Source organism: Pristiophorus japonicus, chromosome 14, assembly GCF_044704955.1.
Source record: "Pristiophorus japonicus isolate sPriJap1 chromosome 14, sPriJap1.hap1, whole genome shotgun sequence".
In the NCBI taxonomy this organism is placed as follows: domain Eukaryota; kingdom Metazoa; phylum Chordata; class Chondrichthyes; family Pristiophoridae; genus Pristiophorus; species Pristiophorus japonicus.
The window spans coordinates 167,953,579-167,968,965 of NC_091990.1; the positions used below are offsets into that span (position 1 = coordinate 167,953,579).

At 47.0% G+C, this 15,387-nt stretch overlaps 1 protein-coding gene across 1 annotated transcript in view; it reads right to left on the reverse strand.

Annotated features, from left to right (window-relative positions):
- Window positions 1-7,513: 7,513 nt before the first annotated feature.
- Window positions 7,514-15,387, reverse strand: part of LOC139279654 (acyl-CoA 6-desaturase-like) — a 109,934-nt gene continuing 102,060 nt past the window's right edge. Inside the window, exons 8-10 of the mRNA XM_070898761.1 lie at window positions 11,475-11,567; window positions 8,684-8,736; window positions 7,514-7,546 (exon numbers count right to left, since the gene is read on the reverse strand). Coding sequence (XP_070754862.1) covers window positions 7,514-7,546; window positions 8,684-8,736; window positions 11,475-11,567 — 179 coding nt within the window. The remainder of the gene's footprint in view (window positions 7,547-8,683; window positions 8,737-11,474; window positions 11,568-15,387) is intronic.

A 15,387-nucleotide genomic window follows, 5' to 3' on the forward strand; every position in this document is an offset into this window, starting at 1 on the left:
ACGACCATGGCTGATCCAATCATGGACTCAGCTCCACTTCCCTGCCCGCTCCCCATAACCCCTTATTCCCTTATTGGTAAAGAAACTGTCTATCTCTGTCTTAAATTTATTCAATGTCCCAGCTTCCACAGCTCTCTGAGGCAGCGAATTCCACAGATTTACAACCCTCAGAGAAGAAATTCCTCCTCATCTCAGTTTTAAATGGGTGGCCCCATATTCTAAGATCATGCCCCCTAGGGTTGAGAGAAGGAAGATTAGGTATGCAGATATCTTCATCATTGATTGCTTCAGCTCTGCCAGTGTCCACAGCGTCAGTGATGGCCCTTCCCATGATGGTCACCACCGGCTCCTCAAAGCCGATTAAAATGTGCAGACGCACTTGTCCTCCTCCAGTTCTTTGCTGCTGCCTGCTGTTATGCACCGCCTTCTCCTGCAAGAAGGAGGAAAGTGTGTCCTGCAATAAGTTTGGGTGATTTGGCTGGCATGGTTGAATAGCTGCCAGTGTGTGCAAGCTGTGAGCTATGGATGTGAGGCTAGCAACAGTGCTAAGTGCGTGAGGGTGAGGTAAAGCATATGAATGGTAGGCTTGAGTACAGATTAATAGAGATTGTTGGTAGGTAGGTGATTGGAGGGGGGTGTAGAGAATTGAGCAGTGGATGCGGCCAGTGTTGCAGTTCGTAGGATATACCATTTGAAGTTGAACTCACTCAATTTGACAACTTGTGAGAGATTGTTAAACTTCTCAGTTTTCAAATGAACTGCCCCTACTTCCTGCAGCCACAATGCACCTCCCCTTTAAGAGGTGCAGGCTGTCTTTAATAATACTAACCGATATTGGGCCCCCCTGTTGATTCATGCAGCCAATGAACAACGCTACACACAGCAATCATGTAAAGCAACTGACAACATCAATTTACCAATGCAATGAATGGGTGCGAGTTAATCGTGCACTTTGATCCCTACACCCGTTTTCAGGGGTTAACCAATTTCCCTCCCTGAAAGTCTCTGATAACTTGTTGAACTATGTCGTTCTCATCAAATCCTCCAACACTAAAGCCAGCTCATGTAAATGATACAGCTTCACTATGCCGGCACTGAGAGTCCAGCCACAATAAACGCATGGTCTCATGGCACATCTGCAATTAATCTCTATGCAGACATGGCACCCAAACTGCACATAATGCTATCGCCCAGCAGCTTCCTTAATAGTTTCCCCAACAATCCCCTGCTTCCTTGTAGCATCTAGGCCCTGCAAGCCCACTGCCGAGCATCTTTAGGCCTTGTCTCACCCCCTCACTTCTAACTCTTTGACATCCTGTCTCTCCCTCTTCCTCTTCGCCTCCTTTCTCCCTCACTTCCTCACCTGCTCGTCTCCCGCCTCCATCCTCCCCTTTCCCTTGTCTCCCCTTGCATCCTCCATCACTCTCTCTCCCCTTCTCTAACTCCCTCTCTCCCTCCCTCTTTCTCCCTCCCTCCCCCCTCCTCCTCCCTCTCGTCAGTTAGCCAATAATCTGCCATGTCTCTAAATATAATTTGGTTTCCGGCCTGTTGAATCAGACACAGCTACATATAAATATATGTATATATATATATAATAAATATATTCAAATCAATTTAAGCTTTTATTTGTGACTGACCTCAAGTATACCAGCAAAGCAGCAACATGGACCATAGCAGCATAGAAAAATTCCACTATGGGGCAACCTTACCAAGCAGGACACAGTAATTATCTCAGCCCTGGGAAGGGGGCCAACCAAGGTTTCTTTCTTCTGTGGAGGATACACTGTAACTCCCCGTCTATGTGCTGACTCTCTCCCTATATACCCTTTATTATCACGACCATGTGACACATCTGGCTGCAACTTCCCTTTGTTTTCAGACTTCCATTAACTTTATTACACTTCTCAGAGCTGATGACGTCTTTTGCTAAATTAATGCTCCGGTGTTCTTGCAAGTGATACCAATAAAAATGAACTACCCTAACACCAAGAACAGATTTTCCATCTCTGATAACTGTTTGGCCTTGAGAACCCGTTGGATTCCCAGGACTGTACTTGGAACTGGCTTGTCTTGTTCCGAGCAGCCTTCCCACATTCCCATGCGGGCTTCACCTTGAGTAACTAACACTATGTGCCCCTGCTGTGCCAAGTCACCCTTATCTCTTTACTTTGAATGAGTGAACAAACCATCTGTTCAAACACAAAATCGCAACATTGGTTAGTTATCTTAAGATACCGTGGCTGAAAGATTATATCATCGTGCTCAACAGCCAAGAGCTGGGGAATTGTCACTACTACAATGTAACAAATCATTGGCAGTAATACGCTAACAAACTTCATTAAATCACTTCTTCTCAGTTGCAGAAATCCCTGCATACAGTTCCATTATCACCCAAAACCACCCTCTCTCCTCCTGACCACTCCCTCCCCTCATGACCTCTCCCTCACGCCCGTCCTCCTTGCCACAATCCCGCTTCTCTGCCCTCTCTCCCCTCCTATCCTCTGTCCCTGCCTGTTGTGTATGTAATAACTGTTAGACTAAGTACTGTTTAACTCCAAGAGGTATGACCTTGGCTCTGCTTTATTAAGGCCCAAAGTGACTAATATACAAAATGGCTGGCCTTTTATACTTGGGCTGCACACACATGCATGCAGCCCAATGGCCTCCAACAGTGACGCCATCTAGTGGCTAGTGATCCCAAAAGTACATACATGACAATACCCCCCTATGAGATATTAACGCAGTCTTTTAGAAAATTGAGACGATCCGGTGTTTTACGCTCCCGGGTTGACCATCTCAGTTCAACTCCAGCCTTAGGTGAGTGTTCAGAGTTTGTTGTGACAGGTAGCTGGGTGGCTGACCTGGTGGGAGTGGCAATGGCCATGTCAGGGATTGAAAGTCCATTTTCATTGAACATGTCAGTGATTAAAAGTCCCGATTCACTGACCACTGAGTCCTCTGATGACTGGGGGTAGGTTGGTTGGTCGTCGATTGTCTCTTCCTCCGACTGTTCCGGTTCGTCTGTGTGCCGCAGCTTTGTCTGATCCATATGTTTCCTGCATGTTTGCCCATTTTTGAACTTAACGATAAATACTATGTTGCCCTCCTTGGCAATGACAGTAGCAGCAATCCACTTGGGACCCTGACCATAATTCAGAACATATACAGGATCATTAAAGAAATATCGCGTGACACAGCTGCGCGATCGTGATACCCTTGTTGACTTTGTCTTCTATATTCAACATGATTATTCAAGGCAGGGTGTACAAGAGATAGCTTGGTCTTAAGACCTCTCTTCATCATTAGTTCGGCAGGCCAGACCCCGGTAAGCATGTGTGGTCTTGTCCTGTAACTAAGCAGTATGCATGACAGGCGGATCTGCAGTGACCCTTGGGTTACTCGCTTCACACTCTGCTTTATGATTTGGACATCATGTTCTGCTTGCCCAATGGATGTAGGTTTGAACGGTGCTGCTGACCTTACATGTTTGATGCCATTGAGTTTCATGAACTCTTGAAGCAGGATCCGTTGTCACTAACAACGATATCGGGCAGACCATGTGTCGCGAACATGACAGAGATTCTCAATGGTAGCTGCGGATGTGCTGGATGACATGATTATACACTCTATCCACTTCGAATATGCATCCACCACAACTAAAAACATCTTCCCCAGGAAGGGACCTGCGAAGTCTATGTGGATCCTGGACCATGGTTTGGACGGCCAGGACCACAGACTCAGCGGCGATTCCGCTGGTGCTTTGCTGAGCTGCACGCAAGTGTTGCACTGATCCACACATGATTCCAGCTCAGAGTCAATTCCTGGCCACCATACATGAGACCTGCCAATGGCTTTTATCATTACAATGCCGGGATGTGTGCTATATAGCTCACGTACAAATTTCTCTCCCCCTTTCTTGGGCATAACAACATGATTGCCCCACAGTATACAATCCGACTGAATAGACAGTTCGTCTTTGCGACGAATGTAAGGTTTGGTCTCCTCGCACATTTGCTTGGGTATGGCAGACCAATCACCTTTGAGGATGCAACTCTTCACCACTGATAAAATCGGGTCCTGGCTGGTCCAGGTCTTAACTTGTTGGGCCGTGACAGGGGTTCCTTCACTTTCAAAAGCATCCATAACTAACAGTAGGTCCGCCGGTTGTGGCATCTCCACCTCCTGTGAGGGCAACGGCAGACGGCTCAAACATCGGCACAATTCTCAGTGTTAGGTCTATGGTGAATGACATAATCATAAGCGGATAATGTCAGCGCCCATGTCTGGATGCGGGATGAAGCATTGGTATTGATACCTTTGTTTTTGGAGAACAGTGAAATGAGCGGCTTGTGATCTGTCTCCAGATCAAACTGAAGATCGAACGGGTACTGATGCATCTTTTTAACCCCATACATACAGGTTAGTGCTTCTTTTTCTACCATGCTGTGTGCTATTTCTGTGTGCTTTGGACAAACTTTTTGAAGCATACGCGACTGGTTGAAGTTTACCCGACTCATTAGCTTGTTGGAGTACGCAACCAATTCCATATGACGAAGCATCACAGGCCAATACTAAATATTTACATGGGTCATAATGCACCAGCAGCTTGTTAGAGCAAAGCAGATTAGTGGCTTTCTCAGAAGCTCTGTCTTGAGATGCACCCCACACCCAGTTGTCGCCTTTTCTCAGCAGCACGTGCAGTGGTTCTAATAAGGTGCTCAATTTAGGTAGGAAGTTGCCGAAGTAGTTGAGTAGACCCAGGAACGAACGCAGCTCTGTCACATTCTACGGCTTTGGTGCATTCTTGATGGCCTTGGTTTTCGCGTCCGTGGGCCTGATGCCATCAGCAGCAATTTTTCTCCCCGGGAATTCGACCTCAGGTGCCATGAAGACGCACTTCGAGCATTTCAGTCTGAGTCCCACTTTGTCCAGATGATGTAGAACCTCTTCCAGGTTGTTCAAATGTTCCTCAGAGTCACGACCTGTGATCAGGATATCATCTTGGAACACGATGGTTCTGGGAACGAACTTCAATAGACTCTCCATGTTCCTCTGAAATATTGCTGCAGCCGAGTGAATTCCGAAAGGGCACCTGTGATAAATAAACAGTCCTTTATACGTGTTAATGCACGTAAGGCTCTTTGAAGTCTCAACCAGCACCTGTGTCATGTAGGCCAACGTCAAGTCCAGTTTGGTGACCTACTTCCCCCCAGCTAGCATTGCAAACAGGTCATCAGCCTTTGGTAATGGGTACTGATCCTGTTTCAAAATCCTGTTGATCGTAGCCTTGTAGTCTCCACAGATTCTGATTGTGCCATCACTTTTCAGCATAGGAACAATGGGGCTGGCCTATTCATTAAATTCCACCGGTGATATGATCCCTTCATGCTGGAGTCTGTCCAGTTCGATTTCGGCCTTCTCCCTCATCATATACGGAGCTGCCTGAGCTTTATGATGGACGGGTCTTGCATCTGAGTCCACGTGGATCTGCACCTTGGCTCCCGTGAAGTTGCTGATGCCTGGTTCGAACAGCGAGAGGAACTTGCTCAGTACTTGGGCACGTGTATCTTTCTCCGACGACAACACCTTGATGTTGTTCCAGTTGCATCTGATTTTTTCAAGCCAGTTCCTGCCAAACAACGTTGGGCCATTGCCTGGGACAATCCATAGCGGTAACTCATGAATCGCACTGCCATATGACACTTTAATTGTGGCACTGCCAATCACCGTTATGAATTCTTTGGTGTATGTGTGCAACTTGGCATTGACTGGACTCAGCCTAGGCCTCACAGCCTTGGTATCCCACAGCTTGTCAAATGCCCTCTGGCTCATTATCGATTGACTCGCTCCCATGTCCAGTTACATCGATACCGGCACCCCATTAAATTTCACATTGATCATTATCGGTTTGCTCTTAGTTAGGAACGAGTACAGTCCATATACTTCCTCCTCTGGTTTCTTGGATTGCGTATCTGCATCTGCGCTAATCTGACCATCATCTTCCACCTGGTGTGTTGCAGCACGCTTGCTCATCTGCGGACACTTGCGCTGGAGATGCCCCACTCTCAGACAGCCTTTGCAACTATATTGCTTAAATCGGCACCTCCCCCACAACGCCAACACGGAGAAATCGGATGCATTCCCACTGGCGGACTTTGGGCAACCACAGGTTTCGCGTACGCAGTCGGATAGGCCCTGCTGTGTGCCGCTCTGCCAAATGCCGAATCAATCACATTTACAGTATTTGCCGAGTTTCGATTTTTCACTGATATCTGCTTTAGACTTCTATCCGTCGTCATGCATGACTGAGCGATCGTGATGGCCCTGTTCAAGTCCAATGTCTCCACCGCCAGTAGTTTACGCACATCACCTCGTGGTTGATGCCAATTACAAAGAAGTCCTGCAGCATGTCTGCCAACACAGCCCCGAACTTAGACGGTCCAGCTAGGCATCTCAGGTCGGCAACGAATTCCGCCACATTCTGGCCCTCTGAGCGAACGTGCATATAAAATCTGTATCTCGAGATGATGATGCCTTCATCTGGCTTAAGGTGGTCCTGTACCAGTGTACACAATTCTTCATACGTCTTCTCTGTTGGCAGGAGTATATTTTTTATCAGACCTCAAACCGTGAAGATCACCGCCCGGCGCTGATCTGCATCCTCTATTTTGTTGGCCACGAAGAACTGGCTCAAATGGCTCACAAAATCTGCCCAATCTTCTCCTTCCACAAATCGCTCCAACAATCCAATTGTGCTCATTTTTGCATGCAAAGGTTCTTGTTGCCTCATTGCCAAATGTTGTGCATGCAATAACTGTTAGACTGGCTACTGTAACTCCAAGAGGTATGGTCTTGGCTCTGCTTTATTAAGGCCCAAAGTGACTAATATACAAAATGGCTGGCCTTTTATATTTGGGCTGCACACACGTGCATACAGCCCAATGGCCTCCAACAGTGATGCCATCTAGTGGTTAGTGATCCCAAATGACACTGCCTAACATCATAATCAGTCCATTCTGCAATTGCTCTGTTATTATTGCAAAAACAAAATACTGTGGATGCTGGAAATCTGAAATAAAAACAGAAAGTGCTGGAAATCTCAGTGGGTCAGGGAGCATCTGTGGAGTGAGAAACAGGGTTAACGTTTCAGGTCGATGACCCTTTGTCAGAACTGGTAAACGTTAGTGATGTAACAGGTTTTAAGCAAGTACAGAGGTAAGGAAGGGGGTGGGGGGAGGGGAGGAAAGAACAGAAGGGAAGGTCTGTGATTGGATAGAAGGCAGCTGAGATTAAATGACAAAGGGATGATGGTGAGGCAAAAGGGGATGGTAATGGAACAAGTTATCTATGTAAACCTGTAAATACCTTGTTTAACCACCAGAGGGCTCATCCCTAGGAGTCCCAAGGGATCCCACAATCCCTTGGGAGCACAGGTACTTAAGGAGGCTTCACAGGCTGGAGAGGCATTCCGGAGACCTGCAATAAAAGACTAAGGTCACACTTTACTTTGAGCTCACAATATCTGGTCAGACTCTTTGTTCATACACTACAGAACAAGTAAAGCAACAGAAATAAAAACAGAAACTGCTGGAAATACTGAGCAGGTCAGGGGGTATCTCTGGAGTGAGAAACAGGGTTAACGTTTCAGGTCGATGAGTAGCTGAGTATTTGCAGCATTTTCTGTTTTTATTTCAGATTTCCAGGATCTACAGTATTCTGTTTTTTAAGGAAAGAAAAGGTGGGTCTAGAGGATCTGTAAATGGCAAAAGCAGAATCATTACAACAGCTGTTGTCTGAAAAAATGGGAACAGTACTTATGATTTGAAATTGTTGAACTCCATGTTGAGTGCAGAAGGCTGTAATTGAGAGATGGGGTGCTGTTCCGCGAGCTACCATTAAGCTTCATGCTCTGTCACTATGGGCTAGGCTTTCCCTAAAGGCCCTCAATGCCCGATTGCCCGCTGAGAAGAACAGAAAAGCTGGCGAGAATTTCCATTTTAATGTTTAAGGTAATTAAAATTAATCGCCCAGCGAAAAAATGGGCATTGCACGCTCATTGTTGGCGGTTTTCTAGGTGGGTAAGTGGAAAATTAGCAACCTGGGTGGTCATTACCGGAATGGACGGTAAGTACTAAAATTTAGTCTGAGGCTGCGGTTGGGCCTAGGGAGGGGGGAAAACTTTTTTTTAAATTTCAATTTAAAAAAACTTACAAATCATTCCTAAGACAGTTTTAAACCTAAGACAGTTTTAAACCTAATCGCCATTTAAACATTTTTTTTAAATAATTAAAGAACCTTTAACTTACCTTTCTATTGTGTCTGTAAGCATTCCAGTAATGACTCCACGAGGCAAGGTATTGTGCTTGAACTGTGGTGACCTTGGTCCATTTATTGCAGCTCCTGAGTGAGCTCCCTTTTATACCGGGTTACCTGTCGTGTACAGGTGACCCCTAGGTCTCCACCAGTTGCACCCTCTGGTGGTACAGGCATAGTGTATACAGTGTGAAGATACATCCAGTAGTCTTATGTAACTGTACATTGAGTGTACAGGGAGTATACTTATATTATACATACACAACACTTTCTTTGCAGGGCCCCCCCCCCCCTTACTGCCCTACAAAAGCAGCATTTACCAGGCGGGTCTCTCGGCAATCTGGACGTCGGCGATTGAGGCCAAACTTACGCCCTGGCAATTGTTCTCGGCGTGCACGTGAGCGGTTTGGTCCCGGCGGGCGGCTTCAGATGTGGGCAATACCGTGAAATACTTACCTGGAAACTCTCGCTGGGCGGAAAACCAACTGTACCGCCGAGAAAATCGCTGACTATCAAGCCGAAAGTCTGGCCCTATAGTCTGCATTAACAGCAGTTTAATATTTTTATCGCATTTTGTACGACTAAGATTTTTTCTTCCCAGTCCTTACATAACCAGAACCCCTGAATATTATTAATTCATGAATGGAACCGTTTAGTACACTGACCACTGCATCATTTGCTTATTCACCAGTTGATTGGTTTCAGCCGAGACGGTCACCCACAGTGCTGTCCCAAGGGAGTGCTGTAACTTCTAAGATGATGTTGTCTGGATGAGTCATTAAACCAGGTCCCTGTCTGCTTGTTCCAGTGGTTTAGATAGTACACGTAAAAGAAAATCAGGGAACGGGTGCCAAATTTTTAGCCTCAACCATCACCACCAAAGACAGACATTCTGATCTGTTTTCTCTCTCTCTCTCTCTTGCTTGTGAACCTACATGAAGGCAAATATTGTACCTGTACTTCAAAGTAACGCATTGAATGTGGAACATTGAGAGATTTAAGGTGCAATATAATTCTTTATTTCTTAATATGTGCAAATTATTGGGTGCAATGTGCAAACAAGGAAAACTATCAAATACTAAGTGGACCTCAATTTCTTTGAAAGGGGAATCTTTACTCCCAGTAAAACATCAACAAGTTCAAAGGAATTTTAATCAACAATCTTCTTTGGTTCTGCAGCAAGCTGGCCAGATGTTACCGAGCCTGGGAGAGAGTTGGATTCACATTGAGCAATACAGAATGGTCATGTTTATTTCCAACACCCGATCCCTGATTGGTCACCTTGAAGGCAACACTTGATTTCTGATTGGTCCCCTTGGAGGACAAGACATACCCAGCAGTTTATCTGGAATGTGTAACTAGATCCTGCCTGCCAAAGTAATCAATTAGTTTGCAAAGTGTAATTTGAGCCATTCTGACTGCATTGCTTCAGATAGAAGAGCTCACATAGAACAGACAGGGTTCACCCTTAGCTTCTCCCGCCCACTCCCCCCACAAGTTCCTAAGCTTCCTCACCAGCCCCCCCCCCCCACCCCCACCCCGCCCGCCCCGGAGGTTTCTGACCTTCTCCCCCTGCTCTTCTTCCCCTGGGTTCTTCCTCCCCCCACCCCGGGTTCATGACCTTCTCCCCCTGCCCAAGTTCCTGACGTTCCTCCCCCACTCCATAGATGGGGCATTGTGTGCCGGTCACGAATTGCTAACAGGTTTATTGGGTATGAAGTGAATAGTGACAGTGTCATGGCTTCCGGATTTTGTCCACTCCAATGATGTCACATGTTACACACGCAGCGATCTTTCGGAGAAATCAACCAGGTGTAAGGGAGGAGAGGAGAACGTGGTGTGGGTGTAAAGGGGGTGGGGTTCGAACAACACGATCTGTCTTCTCATCTGGATCATGTTCTCACTCTCATCCCTCCCCATTTAGACCTGGATCATGTTCTTCCCCCAGACCCACTGTGCTCCCCGTGCTCTTTACCATCACCCACCCAAGTTCCTGACCTTCTCTCTCCAAGTTCCTGACCTCCACTCCCCTCCCCTCTGATCCTCTCTCCCCATCATCTCTCTCTCTCCTCCTCTCTCTCTCCCCTCCTCGCTCCCTCCCTCCAATCCACTCACTCCCTCCTCTCTCTCCCCCTCGGATCCTCTCTGTTGCCCCCTCCGATTCCCCTTCTCTTCCCCCTTCGATCTACTCGCTCTCCTGATTCCCTGTATCTCTCCCCTTCAATCCTCTCTCTGCCACCTCTGATCCTCTCTCTCTCTCTGCGATTCCCTCTCTCTCTCCCCTCCAATTCCCTCTCTCACTCCCCAATTTCCCCTCTCTCTCTCTCTCCAATTCCCTCTCTCCCTCTCCCCAATTCCCTCTCTCTCTCTCCCTCTCTCTCCCCCAATTCCCCCCCTCTCTCTCTCTCCCCAATTCCCCCTCTCTCTCTCTCTCTCTCTCTCCCCAATTCTCCCTCTATCTCTCCCCAATTCCCACTCTCTCTCTCTCCCCCCAATTACCCATCTCTCTCCCCAATTCCCTCTCTCTCTCTCTCTCCCCAATTCCCTCTCTCTCCCAATTCCCTCTCTCTCTCTCCCCAATTCCCTCTCTCTCTCTCTCCCCAATTCCTTCTCTCTCCCCCCAATTTCCTCTCTCTCGCCCCAATTCTCTCTCTCTCGCCCCAATTCCCTCTCTCTCTCTCTCCCCACTAATTCATTCTCTCTCTCTCTCTCTCTCCCCCCTCTAATTCCCCCTCTCTCTCTCCCCTCCAATTCCCTCTCTCTCTCTCCCCAATTCCCTCTCTCTCTCTCTCTCTCTCCCCAATTCCCTCTCTCTCCCCCCAATTCCCTCTCTCTCGCCCCAATTCTCTCTCTCTCGCCCCAATTCCCTCTCTCTCTCTCTCCCCACTAATTCATTCTCTCTCTCTCTCTCTCTCTCTCCCCTCCAATTCCCTCTCTCTCTCCCCTCCAATTCCCTCTCTCTCTCCCCTCCAATTCCCTCTCTCACTCCTCTCCAATTCCCTCTCTCCCCCCTTTTGATCCTCTCTGTTTCCCGCTGGCCACCAATGGAACCAGGAGTCTTCTTACAGAGCTGAGGAAGGTGTGACCTACTGCTGTTGTATAATGTGTGTGTGCGGCCTCGGTAAACATTGTTCATGTGCAGAAGGGGTTCTGATGCGCACACGGGGCTCCGGGATACCGCGTGCATTCATAGAAGGCCAGAAAAATGTTTGTGTAGATAATCACAGCGGCAACCATTAATGCGATGCTGTATCCTAGGAGATCAACAGAGTTTTTGCACCAATCAATTCACTGTGTCACAGCCCTTGCTTGCAGGCATTGGTTCAATCCTGATCTTTCGGACCAGTCGGGGTGATACTTCTATAAGAGCTTTCAAGTAAACCTCACTTGAATGAAATTGTGGCCAAAGCCGCTCGGTAAAGCTTCTATTCTGAATTCAACACACTGCCAACCCTCCAATTCCAGCTTCTCTTCTTCCTTTGAGTCACAGCACTGAATTCAGACCCTCATTGACTCCCCCCGGCCAGTATCCCGTGTTACTGACTGTATCTCCGCTGACACTGATCCAGCTCCCTGTCAAATTCGAACATTCCTCCACAACCAGCGCCCTTTGTCACAAACTATAATTCAGTTTATGCGAATCCATCTCCCTCACATTGAGGCTTAGAAACTCCTCCTCCTGCACTATTCTCTGTCACTGTGATTATCTACACGGACATTTTTGCCTTCTGCGCGTGCGCGCAGTATCCCGGAGCCACGTGTGCGCACCCGATCCCCTTCTGCGCACGTGCGCTGTTCTCCGAGACCTAACGCGTGTATGCATTACCCAACAGTTGCGACTGCTGGTGTGCCGTGTCCTTGAAGGGGACCAATCAGAGATCAGGTGTTGCCTTCCAGGTGACCAATCAGAGATCAGGCGTTGGAAATAAATGCGGCCATCTCTTGCAGGCTGAGATTTAATTGAGGCGTTTATATTTGGACGAATAATAAGAACTTGGGAGTGATTAGAATCTAATCAAAGGGTTCAGATGTGTTATATATATTTGTACTCCGAGATCTCTTTGTTCCTCTACACCACCTGGACTCTCATTTCTTGTTACAAATTGAGACACATGTTACATGCTCCCCGAGATGGGGTGCACTCCTTTATCTGTCAGGTGAACGTGCTGGCACTACAGTGTGTACCGTACATGCCCTATATTGCACAGATATCTGTACAGGAGATAGAGGAGATGCACAGATATCTGTACTGAAGGTAGAGGGTGTTATATATATGGACTTGTATTTACTCTGTACAGCCACCAGAGGGCTCATCTCCTGGAGCCCCAAGGGATCCTATAATCCCTTGGGAGCACAGGTATTTAAGGAGGCCTCACAGGTTGTAGAGGCACTCTGGAGACCTGCAATAAAAGACTAAGGTCACACTTTACTTTGAGCTCACAGTGTTCAGTCTGACTCTTTCTCCAGACACAACAGGGGTTGCACAGATATCTGTACTGAAGGTAGAGGGGATGCAGAGATATCTGTACTGGAAGTAGAGGAGATGTACAGATATCTGTATTGGAAATAGAGGGGATGCACCGATACCTGTACTGGAGATACAGGAGATGCACCGGTATCTGTACTGAAAGTAGAGGGGATGCAGAGATATCTGTACTGGAAGGAGAGGAGATGTACAGATATCTGTATTGGAAATAGAGGGGATGCACCGATACCTGTACTGGAGATACAGGAGATGCACCGGTATTTGTACTGAAAGTAGAGGGGATGCAGAGATATCTGTACTGGAAGGAGAGGAGATGTATAGATATCTGTATTGGAAATAGAGGGGATGCACTGATACCTGTACTGGAGATACAGGAGATGCACCGGTATTTGTACTGGAGGTAGAGGGGATGCACCGATATCTGTACTGGAGATAGAGGCTGTTTGTATAGCTGCTGTGTCCATCAGATGTGAATGAATATGAGCTCCTCCATCAGCCGCACCGCTTGTCCTATTCTCAGATATTGGCTCTACTCCAATAGCGATCACACGATTCATCTCCAGGACAAAGACCCACAGCAGGGACATGGCCAGGTGAGAGCAGACAATCAGCTTTTATCCAGTGTGTTCCTCATGGACTTTGTGTTTTGCGAGACAGTTTACGTATAAATACCAGTATCATATTCATAACGTGTAATGATGGATTGAATTAATAACTCAGTACATGTGGTACTGCAGTAAACCAGTAAATACAGTCAGTGGGATGGCTAATTTAAATCTGAATCACCAATGGAACAGAAAGAGCCAGAGATCTCGCAATCTTGTCAATTTAAAATGCAGCAACAAACAGGTGTTAATCATGATGTATCAATATTATTGGGTCTTTGTTTTACTCATTGAAGTAAAGCATTATTGTCAATGGAATATTTATTCCCCCACAGTGTCACAGCAAGCATACTCCGATCAGGAGCCCAGGAAAAGATCCCATGAATCAGGTCTACATAACATAAAGAACATAAGAAATAGGAGCAGGAGAAGGCCATATGGCCCCTCGAGCCTGCTCCACCATTCAATAAGATCATGGCTGATCTGATCATGGACTCAGTTCCACTTCCCCACCTGCTCCCCATAACCCTTGACTCCCTTATCATTCAAAAATCTGTCTATCTCCGCCTTAAATATATGCAATGACCCAGCCTCCACAGTTCCCTAGGGCAGAGCATTCTAACATTGGTTATAAAGAGGTGAAAGGCCAAAGGGTTAATGGTGTGTACTCCAAACCCACCGTGCCTCACAAAAAAACCTGTGCCCTCCCTTACCAAACGTTTCCTGTTTGAAAGAGGACATTACTTACTGGTGCTCGATCTGTAAGTTGAGGTGGCCACTGAACCAGTCATTGAAGGAGTATTGTTCAATATTACATGTGACCTGCGACTAGAGAATCAAAAACAGAACAGTATGTCATTACACATCCTGCAGGACAATGATCTGAAAGCACCTGCCTCCAGGTTAACAGTCAGGAAGGATATACTTGCATTGCAGGCTGTTCAGAGAAGGTTCACTAGATTGATTCCAGAGATGAGGGAATTGACTTATGAGGAAAGGTTGAGTAGGTTGGGCCTATACTCATTGGAATTCAGAATAATGCGAGGTGATCTTATCGAAACATATAAGACAATGAGGGGGCTCAACAAGGTGGATGCAGAGAGGATGTTTCCCCTCATAGGGGAAACTAGAACTAGGGGACACAGTCTTAGAATAAGGGGCCGCCCATTTAAAACTGAGATGAGGAGAAATTTCTTCTCTCAGAGGGTTGTAAATCTATGGAATTCACAGCCCCAGAGAGCTGTGGAGGCTGGGTCATTGAATATATTTAAGGCGGAGATGGACAGCTTTTTGAGCGATAAGAGAGTAAAGGGTTATGGGGAGCGGGCAGGGAAGTGGAGCTGAGTCCATGATCAGATCAGCCATGATCGTATTAAATGGCGGAGCAGGCTCGAGGGGCCAAATGGCCTCCTCCTGCTCCTATTTCTTATGTTCTTATGTTCTTAACTGCTGAAGGCGGCCTATCGGCTCGTGCCTCGACACCCTAGCCTGTTGACCACCCACATCATGTGTCTTGTTGGTTCAGTGTCAGGACATGAAGCTGGCTGTTACATCAGAACAGAAGAACAGAAAAATAGGAGCAGGAGTAGGCCATTGGCCCCTCGAGCCTGCTCCGCCATTCAATATGATCATGGCTGATCTGATCATGGACTCAGCTCCACTTCCCCGCCCACTCCCCATAACCCTTGACTCCCTAATCTTTCAAAACTCTGTCTATCTCCACCTTAAATACATTCAATGACCCAGCCTCCACAGCTCTCTGGGGCGGAGAATTCCAAACATTCACGATCCACTGAGAGAGGAAATTCCTCCTCGTTTCCGTTTTAAATGGGCGACCCCTTATTCTGAAACTATGCCCCCTAGTTCTAGATTTCCCCACGAGGGGAAACATCCTCTCTGCATCCACCCTGTCCAGCCCCCTCAGAATCTTATATGTTTCAATAAGATCACCTCTAAGTCTTCTAATTGCTAATGAGTACAGGC